Source organism: Coregonus lavaretus (genome assembly GCF_964263955.1).
Source record: "Coregonus lavaretus genome assembly, chromosome: 6".
NCBI classification, from domain to species: Eukaryota; Metazoa; Chordata; class Actinopteri; order Salmoniformes; family Salmonidae; genus Coregonus; species Coregonus lavaretus.
The window spans coordinates 47,109,341-47,121,029 of record NC_139993.1 but is presented as its reverse complement, the minus strand read 5'-3'; the positions used below and the strand labels follow the sequence as shown (position 1 = coordinate 47,121,029).

The 11,689-nt window shown below is 41.0% G+C and overlaps 1 protein-coding gene across 1 annotated transcript; it reads right to left on the bottom strand.

Annotated features, from left to right (window-relative positions):
* Positions 1 to 5,057: 5,057 nt before the first annotated feature.
* On the bottom strand, positions 5,058 to 8,276 carry LOC311131466 (putative divalent cation/proton antiporter TMEM165). Its single transcript, XM_084164480.1, has 6 exons — positions 7,907 to 8,276; positions 7,151 to 7,379; positions 6,114 to 6,289; positions 5,811 to 5,993; positions 5,412 to 5,517; positions 5,058 to 5,285 (listed from the first exon to the last, which is right to left on the bottom strand). Exons 1-6 carry the CDS (start codon positions 8,054 to 8,056, stop codon positions 5,209 to 5,211), a joined length of 921 nt encoding a protein of 306 aa, XP_084020606.1. The 5' UTR covers positions 8,057 to 8,276; the 3' UTR covers positions 5,058 to 5,208.
* Positions 8,277 to 11,689: the final 3,413 nt, after the last annotated feature.

The window sequence follows — 11,689 nt, the reverse complement described above, 5'->3', positions numbered from 1 at the left end:
TAATGACCTTTATCTCCTATGAAGCCTTTTATGGGTTGGCAATGTCAGAACAAACAAATGAGTGACATCTCTCCTCTTTAGAAAATTAAATGATGGTGGATCTCATCAAATAAGTGTTTGGACAGAATGCCGCTAGCAATTGTTGTGATCTGAGTTCATCTTCATGTGTTAGTAAAGTGAGCTTGTCTGTTTATCTAAAGCCAGTCAGACAGTGCTGGAGGCATTACACTGTGGGGGGGTTACTGTCTTAACCAAGAGATGTTCAAATGCTCATCTGAGCTACTGGGGTCATTAAAGTAAACATATAGCACTTATTTTATACCTCTTAACATTATGTACCCCTTACAGACAGTACTCTCCACTTCTCAGTTGTTTGAATGGGAGAAGACAAACTACAACAATGTATCCTAAAGTGCACTGTGGCTAAGCCCAGTCCAGACAAGAATAGAGCAAATGCTAAGGCTATTTGATCCATGACCTAGAACACACATTACCTCTGAAATAGGTGAAACTGGCGTTAGTTGGACCTGCCAAGAGAATTAATTGAAACAATTCATCATACGGATAACAGACGTGGTATGTTTGAAGTTTTTCTGCTCCTGCTGCTCCTGTCAGACTGTACGTATCCCCATGTAACTGTGTTATAAGGTGATGGTTTGATTGTCGTGCTGATGGGGTGTCACTTTCCATGGCAAATTTAAAATGACTGTTGTTGAGTGGGGTCCTATGAACTGGTTGTACTGTACATTGCCATATTAACTTCCATAGGGGATTTCCAGGTTTCTATGGTAACTGTTGTGGAGTGGGGCTCGAGTCTGGTTTTCCAAGCTGCTCATTTCTTGTCAGGGGCCTCTGTAGAATGCCACTTTAGTAGTAGTCATCATGAATGTTCACTTGTCATGGTTAGGGACAGGATTAGTTAAATTCATCTCAAGAAAAAAAACTATTGCCAAACTATTTAGTTATGCTTGCTTGGGCATTTCCCTCATTCCTTGATTTTCAGTGTGAAAATCCTGAATCATGTGGTCAGAAATAAGTTGTTTAATTAGTAGCATTTATCTTTGTGGTCTGTTTGATTTCAATTTACTTTTCTTTATAGATGGCAATTTTTTTTCTTGAGGATTGTGTGAAACCTACATTATTTAACTTTTTATTGGTAGAAGTTGTCAAATCACATATCAAACCTCTCTGGTATCACAGCACAACACTATAAAATGTCTGTGCCCTCTAGGGGTAATTTCCTGCTCTGGTCTCTAACAAGGCTGGCTGCTCCAATCTATGTTCATGTTGCAGTACCTCATGGCAAAACTGTCCCAGGCCCTTGTGTTTACAGTGCAGTAAGTCACACGAAGTCTGCTATTCTCTGCTTTTTGAAATTCACGCTTAGTGCAAATGGTGGTCCCTGCTGCTAGGCTATTGGTGGTGCATTGCCTTGTACAGTAGAACTAAGCTGGTCCTTCTCATAACCACAAAGTTAACGCATATCGGCACAGATTATTCAACACTTTGTATAGAAACGGTTGCTCTTAGTTGTTTCGTCACTGTGATTTTATGATATTCTTTTGACACAAAGTAAACCTGTGCCACCTATGGCGTGATAAACCTTACAGCTACCAGTACCGGGTCAGGCAGTGCAATACTTGAATGAATGTAATTCAATATCAAACACTAACATAGTTGTGTAAAAATGGTCATGCATAATTAAATTAATAGTTGAGGGGGGCTTGGTTAAAAGTATTTTAACAGAAAACAAACCTCATTTTAAGATTATTTTTCTATTGCCAAGCTAGACCTCAAAAGATGAATTGAGCTAGTAGATATGTAACGTCATACACTGTAATATACTGATTTCATTGTGTAGAAAGGGAAGCAAAACAGAAAATACATCTACCCACTGAGTTACCTCAAATGAGAAAGGAATAAAACAAACTGTGACACGTGTGAAGACTATTGATTTAATGTCCCCAAAACAGAACTCCTCATGAGCTCATGGTTATGCAAAGGTGTACTGAAATATTTAAAGAAATCCCTATTTAACATCATATATCCCCCCCATGTAATTGGTTTCTTTTTCCCAATAAATGTTATAAATTCTCTGAAAAAGTGATGAGGAATACTAGATACTTTTGTTGTTTTTATTAAGTTTTAACAATTACGAATGCTAGATTTTAATATTTTGGACCATCTCTAGGATGACCACATTTATGGTCCATTTTAACAAATTACCCATATAAGACTTATTCACATGTTTATTGGACGTATCAAAGTAGGGAATCCCCTATGTTGTATCTCAAAAGGCTACAATAAGGTAATTCAACCCAGACTATGTGAGGTGGGGGAAAATGGAGGGAGTGGTATTAATGTGTTGTATCCAAAGCGAAAGATGGGAATAAATTGTTATACCTGTTTTTAATACCCTGATGGGAAGCCCAATGTAAAAGGTGGGGAATCATGTTCAATGTTCTGATGTACACACTAGAAGTTCTGAATGTCTGTCAGTGAGTGTACTTCTCTCTGCTATCATTTCATCTTTGTATGTGTGGCGTTCTTTGCAGAACACTTGTTTGGCTCATGAAATTAATCTGTGCAGGACACTTTCCAGAAAGCACCTGGAACTGAAATTCTGTTTTAATCGTCAATATCTCTTGGCACTATCGAGTCATAGCCTTGGGCTATGTTCCACTTTTTACACCAGCTGTTCTTGACTTGGGCTAACCCATAATTAGACTTCTAATTTTAGATTTAGAACAAGTAGAATGGACAGTTTGTAGTTTAATGGATTTCTCAACATTTTAGTCAAGTAACAAATTTCACAACCTCTGGCTAGTTCTGTGACACCATATTAGTTGAACCCCAAAATTCAAACACCACATTGATCCTTGAGTGCCCAGAAATCAGTAGAATGGACCAACATATTTAATTGTTCTCAGAGTACCCATATTAAAAAAAAGACTTACTACAGTGGCCTCATTTATTTGGTTGTTTCATACCCATTTTATTTATATGGTGCTAACCCTGCTCTGCAGCATAGCTAAGTTAGGTTGTGTGAAAACCCTAAGACACATTCTGAAGGCATTTTTCATTTTAATGGTGTTTTAATATCACTGCAAGGAGTGTGCTGCTATACATTAATTTCTAGAGCCAGACTAATCTTACATAAACTAAACATAATGGAACCTTTTAAAGCAAACAGTGCCGTTTTCTCCCCTTATTCAATAAAAACGTCTGTTTTCAGTTGAATCCTTTGATGGACAAACCAAACTAGAAGTCGAGTGTCAATTGTCAGGTAAGAAACCTGCTTCTCGCAATTCGCTGCAATCACTCATATCCGGCAGATAGCCTAGCAGTTAAGAGTGTTTGGCAAGTAACCGAAAGGTTGCAAGTTCAAATCCCTGAGCTGACTAGGTGAAATATCTGTCTGTGCCCTTGAGCAAGGCACTTAACCCTAATTGCTCCTGTAAGTTGCTCTTGATAAGACAGAGTCTGCTAAATGACATGTAAATATCCAGGATAACTTGGTACATAAAATATAGTTAAGGTAAGAAATTCTAAGCATGACAGGTTTTATTGAGCATTTAAACATTGATCAGGCTTTTCAATCAAAAGTTAATTTGTCGCAAACCACGTACATGTACACGCTTGATCGGTGTCACAGGGTAAAACTGGTCAAATATTGACAATGGCGTCACATTACCCTGTGCACTTTTTTAAAAGGTATATTCTTGTCTACAGTACCTTCAAAAAAAAAAAAAGTGAACAAGAACAACATCCTCATCTGTGCTCCAAAGTAGTAAATAAATACCATAACCAACCACTCAGGAAAGGTGCAGTAGAATTAGTGGCTCAGGTCCTTTTTAATCGGCAGTGAAATTTAGGAGGAAGTAAAGAAATATTTAGTTCCATGATTTCATCACCAGTAGGCCTCAGACAACCTCTTTATAAACCCTAGTAGCAATTTGAGTGGCAGACAACAGACAGACCAGAGTAGGCTGGTGGGGGAGCTATAGGAGGAAGGGCTCATTTATAAATGGCTGGAATGGTATTAATGGAACGGAGTTTGATACTGTTCCATTCCAGACATTACAATGAGCCGTCCTCCTATAGCTCCCCCCGCAGCCTCCATTGGGCCAGACTGGCCGTGGGGTGTTTCGCTGCCTCGAGGCCAGAATGTAGAATACTGACACTGAATGGGTTACTGCTGCTTCAGGATCCCCATGATGCTTAGAACTGGCATGTCCTGTCTATCTAGCAGATGGAAATCGCTGAATAGTAATATTCACAACAGTGAAGACATTCCCATCCCTGATACAGCTGGAAAAATGGTAGATCAACTCATTATGGGGTTTATGAAGCTAAGTCTGCCCAATGTTACTGTTCAGATGACATTCTGAGGGGAACAAAAAGTATGGCAGTTGACCTGAGGCCTGGCCATAGATCAAAGGGACTGAATCTCTCCACAGTGACCATAACACTCCCCTCCATGGGACTGACCTGGAATCAGTGTTCAGCCGGCATTGACATGGCTGCTAAGCAACACAGCTAATGCTGAGGGGAGATTCTATGCACTCAAAGGATGAGCTGCTCTTAAAGACGTCCTCCAGCAATTTTTTTAAACTTTTCCTGTTGAAAAGCGATATCCCAAGTACAAAAAAAAGTAATAAAAAAATAATATTTGCACATGTTTTATTTTGGTGGGGGGGACAACTGCAAGCTTCAAGGAGTAGGGCATTCGATCACTTGGTCTGATGGTGCCCTCTGATGTAATTGACCACCCCCTTGCTTGAGGAACAATAGAGAACAAAAGAGGAAAGCCCCCCCCGTTAAGTAAATCAGATGTTAAATGAGGTGAAAATGAGACTGGAGTAGGATTTTAAAGCATAATATAATAATAACCAAGAATGGGGAATGAATGAACAAACGGAACCCAAGCTCAGTACTGACGGGCCTGAGTGTGAGGGAGAGGTAAGTCTTGTTCTGGGTGTAGGCCACAGGACTCAGACCGGTGAGGGATCACAGACTCAGTAAGACAAGAGAACAGAATTCACACAGACACTAAGTCCCATTAGAGAATATTCTCCATATTTTTCTCTCTCAAACCACACACATTCTTACAAACACACATTCTCGCTCTCACACACAGCCTCTCTTAATAAACATAGTTGAGCTTTACAGGTATGTACAAAATTTGCCTGAAAGTCTTCCCTCCAATTAGAATCCAGCATCTGGCTTGATGAAGAGGGCAGAGAAGGCAAAGGCCAGGAACATGATCCCACCAATGATTGTAACTGAAGAGGAGAGAAAAACACAGAAGTCCAAAACACAATTCCAATGACTACTACATTCATTACAGTATAGGCTATGATGACCACTTGACCAGGAACACTGAAAGGAAGAAAATAAAAAAACATTACCAGTTCTGACAGATATCTTCTGTGCAATCATCCTTCCTCCAACCACAGCCAGTCCTGTGCACAGACAGTGTCCCAGAGTACCACCCACTGCCACTCCAAAAGGATCCTGAGACAGAGCATTGGTTTATGACACCTTTAACCCTCTCATAGAACCCAAAAGCATGACAGTACAGTAGAAAGAATGCACAAGAATAATTCCTTAACAATACAATTCCTTTTGAGTATACACAGCAACAGTAACCCTTCATCCTGACCTTAATCATTAACTGACTTTGTATCTACTGTAAAATACTTTGCATCTTTATAGCCATGGCTTGAAGTCAAGTGTAACATTTGCCATAGTGTGCCATTTTGACTAGGCAAGCGGACAGACTCAACAGTGGGTCTGTCAGGACTCACCTCCTGGGCACCCAGGATGATGGTGGTGAGCTGAGAGCGGTCTCCCCACTCTGCCAGGAAGGTGAGGGTGAAGGCCTGGATGAACACAGGCGAGATGAAGCTGTGCCACTTCCTCTGAGGATGGCTTGATCCTGAGCCCGACTCAACATCTGGAGCCCCATTTACCAGCTTAGACATCTGCAGCTATAGGAAATAGGAATACAAGCCAAACATTGAAACCCTAGAACAAGAGATACGGCAGGGTAATATGAAAATGCATAACAATATGCAAATGTAGGGAAAAGGCCGTGTGTGTGTACAGACCTCCTCATCCTTCTTTTTAATCTCAGCCTGCACCTCCTCCAGCTCCTCCTGGCCCTCATCTGGACTCATCTTCAGCCCCTCTCTCAGCATGCGCACACCAAAGATAGCGAACAGAGCCGTAGACACGTAGTATGTGTAGATCCTGGGGATGATAGTGGTGGCATAGCCAAACATCACTGATAAAAACACAAGAAAGTCTTGGTTAGACAAAGAACAGGCAGGGTGATGGCCCTGTAGTCTGTACAGATCCAAATATTCACACAAACATTCGGACAAACCCAGGATGCATCAGTGGTATCTCCACTAATTGGGATACATGAACGAACTTAGAAGCCAGGTCACATCTATTCCAATCACAGGGGTTTTTCTGCAAAGAAAAGTCTTGGGTGGGCCACCTACGTGTTTTTCGGGCCGTCTATGTCCAAACAGTAAAACATTTAAATAAATATTTTATGAAAATAATTGTTGGGATTGAAAAATGTTCTGTGTAAACCTAAACCCAAATGTTGTTTAAGTTTACGATATAAAGTATTTAGAAAATATAATGGACCTAGATATTTTTTAATAAGATCATCTTTGATAACTAACATTCACCTAAATAAAAGCTAGACAGCCAGGGAGAATGTTAAACTCAAATGTATGCATTCAGGAGTATTTTGGTCATTGATGTTGTTATAATGTTTGAGTCATTCAGATAGTATAAGACATGGCAAATTGTGTAGAATTGCAGGAAATTGCTTTAAAACTGAATTTCTTTCTCTCAGCCTCATAGCAAAATGTGTAGAATTGCAGGAAATTAGCAAACTGCAACATTGTATCTCCGCCACATGGCAAAATGTGTAGAATTGCATGAAATTTGCTTTAAAATCGCAAAATTGGGCCACTGCAGCAAACAGGAGGGCCTCTAACGTTTTCAGTCGGGTACTGCACCATTGACCACGGCCATGTCCACACCCCCGCCATGCCCACCACCTATACCCCATTTTGAACCAGAAAACCCCCAGAATCATCAGGGCCCCCCCCTCTCATCCACTAACCTGAGATGCAGGTCATAAAGCCAAGCGCTAGCATTGCCCCCAACAGCACAGTGAGGCGGTTGTAGCGCATTGCCATGATGGCAGCGATGAAGAAAGTCTTGTCTCCCAGCTCAGAGACAATGATGACAGAGATGGCAGCCACAAAGGCATGGATGAAGCCCAGGTTCTCGGATTTGCTTGAGTCATTTCCACTGACCTCAGGGCCAATGGCGTGAGCAGTAGGTGCTTTCTGTTGAAGAGGGAAACAAATGTCAGTTCAGGTCCACAACAGGTTGGCCATGAAAACCATGTTATGATTAGTGTGTCCACATAATGTATCTTGGAATGTGTAAAGTCTGTCTAATTGAAGCAGGTAGTCAAGTTACGTTGAGGGGTACAATAATACTCGTTAGCTATGAGAATCAATTACTTCACTGATTGCTAGTTCAACTTCCTGACTTGGGCTCGTGACATGAACAGAACGCGGAACTGAACACCACACGAGCTCGAAAGGAACAGCCAGCAAACCCAGATTGCAATGTTTCCCCCCAATCCATGTCCCCAAAACGTGAACCTCGAAAGGAGGTCAGTGACTAGGGGAATAGATACTGGTGGTGGTGACGTTACTTTGGCTATACTAACTAGCTAGTTAGCATTAGCTATCTATGTGGAATGCTTTCGAGTTGCTAACGTTAGTTAGCTAGCTAGTCCGCTACCGTTAGCATGCATGCGAAACATCGGTGTATTGCATTTTATTGATGATCGCTAGCTAGCTACCTCTTGTGGCGTTTGTTCTTGGACTGGTTTGTGTTCCTCCTGGATCCCAGCAACTCCGGCCGACATCAACACGGCGACAGCCAGGGGCAGCAGGACACATATCACACTTCTGTTAGCCCTTCCATCCCTTACGCCGGCCAGGAGAAGCATTTCAGCGAAGCGCGCAGATTATGTTAAAATGCTGATAATAAGGGCAGTTTGCAGTAGCGTAGCTATGTGTTTATCAAAATTACTGCGCCCTGACTGTGTGACTCACTCGATATAATTAGCTGTAAACTGCCTAACTACATAGCTAGCTAGTAGTTCGCAGAGAAGGCAATCTGTCCCTCACTGACTGATCGAACTCATACGGGATATGAAGTTGGTACCTGAAAGACAAGGAGGACGTGTATGTAATGTGCTGACGTACCTACTCTGCAGTACTGTCATTGGCTATTTCAACTGTCAATTGCTAGATGTCATGGAAAATGTCACTTTAGAGATACTTGCAAATCCATGAAGGAGTGCGTTCAGTACGACAGAACGGTGTGCAACGTTGTATAGAACGGTTATGTACTGAACGACCAGTTAAATAACGTTGTGGTTGTATGGTTAGCTGCGGGAAGTAGGAGCGCTGAGCAAGCCTCGAAAGAAATCTGTGCATTGTGCCCTTGGGCTGAATATAATAAATATAATTACCTTCTCCAGACTGCCAATCGCCCATGCTCCGAAGCACCTCTCAATTACATGGCTCTCTCAGATATCTCAATTCTTATTAGCCAATGCCCCTCACCTGATCGGGTCCTTCTCACAGGCATTGCAGCTCCAAAGTAGGCTACAAGGGAAGATAGACACATCAGGGATGCAACGGTGCGCCTCCTTCTTATCAAATTCCGAGGCGTATATTGATAAGATGTTAGAAGAACTGTCCACATTTACTTTGTCAGCCAACAAGATGAGTAAGGAACAGCAAAAGCACTAGCCTATGTCAATCTACTATATCCAATAGTACAAAAGTTGACCTATTCCAAACATACTCTGGGACAGTTGTGGGATGCTATAGATCCCAAATTAATACAACAAACCTTTTAAAAGGCATGAGGCTGATGCAACAGATCAGAATGTTTAGCTTAAAATGTTGATAAACTATTAGGGTATTTCTTCACATTATAAGCACAGCAATGCGCACACTGCAGTAGGCTATAAAGCGAATGTTCCAAAATGCAATTAGTGGGAAAACACAGTTCTCAAAAGTGCACCGCAAATGCTAGCGGTTTCATATGAAAGAGATGAAAATATCCTTCAGAAATGTAGAAAGAGGGAAGCTCTAAAGACGCAACAACAAGCATGGATTGTTAATATGACTAGGATTGTGTCTTTGGATGATGGACAATGAAAGAAAGTTGAGAACATGAGAGAAATACAGGTTTCAATGGCATAGGAAGTGTTTATAAAATAATCCCCTTAACATTCCTATGTTTGGAACACAGTAAGACATGCCTCATAACATGATGAAAAAATGTCCAAGTTTTAAACAATTACCTTAATGGTTAAAGCGTTTCAAAATGTTGACTGCCTCCGCTCAGATTGCAAGGTGGGTGATGTTGCAGTGCGCAACAGGCACTGGCCTTTCTCTCCTATCTGAATGAACAGTGCCTCAAGTATGGCTACAGAATCAAGACTTTTGATATTAATAATGATCCTACATTATATTTGTCAAACATGACTGGCGTTTAGCCTATATATATGTAATTAAAAGTCTCACTAAAGTGGCTACATTTTCAGGGGCCTCCCTCGTGTCAGCATCGGTCTGGACATGACAGGCTGTAGCCAATATACATAGGCTATCACCTACACTTCGACATGTAGGCAAATTATTTATGTGCATTTGTAACAGATGTATATCGTACTCTCCTTGCATTGTGTTTTCTCCTAATAAACCACATCAGCCAGTGGTCCCAGTTGAACATCATTTATTTCTGTTATTAAATGGGAAACAGCACGTTAGTTGTGCAGAGCTTAACGATATGGATGGTTGTCGGTGGCAAAATCTGTAGCATGAAGGCAACTGTGTTAGCAGTGGGCTTATGTGACCATTATGTCGGTGTATGCTAGCTAACACACTTGTCTACAGCAATCATATGCCAAAGCACATCTCAGAAAGCCCCTCAATCCCTAACAGGTACAATATACCCACACATGTATAAATCAGTAACGTACAGCAACCTTGTACACATTGTAAAATATAAAACAGTATTCAGAACATGACCTACCCCTTGCATCACATTTTCATACTGGGAAGACCTGACGTTCGCGATCTCCCCCCCTAGCTGCAAGCAGGGCCAATCACAACACGCCTTATTGTCATCAGAGTTGAACCAACCAATAAGAATGCTTGAACATTAAATACACATTTCTTTAGAGGCAAGTGGAAACATAACCAACCCTGTTACATTTACATACACTGTTTTTCTTAACAGAATAGCTACTGTTTTTCGGTTTTCAAATCAATTGAATTGCCTATTCTGGTTAATGACCTTGGTGCACTAGCAGCCCTTGGTGCCCTGGCAGATTGGACACCTCTTCAAAGCCAAATGACTTTGCCCTAAAATCACAAAATCACAGGCCTGGTGCTGAGGCTGCTGCAGCAGCCCCTGAAAATCAGAATCAAAAAATAAATAATAATAACTGGAATTTTTCACAAAAGGCCTTTACTAGTCCTGCATTAGCAGACCGATATAGCCTTCTGTAGCGCGGGCAAAAACAACCATACCACCCCCCCCCCCCTCTCTAATGTAGAAGAGTAATAAAAGTGATGGTCAAATAAAGCAATTCATATAATGCCATTAGTTTAAAAATGCTGGAAGGTTTTTTCAAAAGAATGACTTCATTACTGCAATTTATGTTGGGGACAATCTCAGGTCATTGTAAGATGAAGCCCTTGACATGGTACATAGCCACTGACATGGACACCAATGCCAATCGTTACCTAGTAGAGCTGCTGCTGTCAGTCACAGCATGGGCTAGGGCCTGGCATAAACCCTACACCTTAATTATGTCACATTAAGTACACAAGCCAAGGCACGCACTCTCTTATCAGTCCTTGCAAATGTACACATACAATTTCCCCTGTAAACGGTGTCCTTATCAATGTTGTCCTGTTCATTCTTAAATCTGTAAATCTATTAAAAAATAAATCTAGTCAATGAAATTGTTTAAACAAACAATGTCTTTAGATGTATTTTTCTAGCAAAATAGGTTGTACAAAATAAATCACATTGATCACATCATGCATCAGTTACAATAAATAAGGGATAAACACTTTGCGACGCTATGGGTAAGACAGAAATTTGCCAAATAAGGAGAAAGTGAGAGACAATGAGCAAGAACACACCCATCCAATGTAAACAATGCATAACTAAGTAGCCAAGTGCTATGTTGTCCTTACACAGTCCGAGGAACTGTTAATTACAAAATAAATGTAGATTAAGCTTGAACTCCGGGCATGGCTGCTTGCAGCTACAGTGGCTTGCGAAAGTATTCACCCCCCTTGGCATTTTTCCTATTTTGTTGCCTTACAACCTGGAATTAAAATGGATTTTTGGGGGGTTTGTATCATTTGATTTACACAACATGCCTACCACTTTGAAGATGCAAAATATTTTTTATTGTGAAACAAACAAGAAATTAGACACAAAAAAAAGAAAACTTGAGCATGCATAACTATTCACCCCCCCCTCCCCAAAGTCAATACTTTGTAGAGCCACCTTTTGCAGCAATTACAGCTGCAAGTCTCTTGGGGTA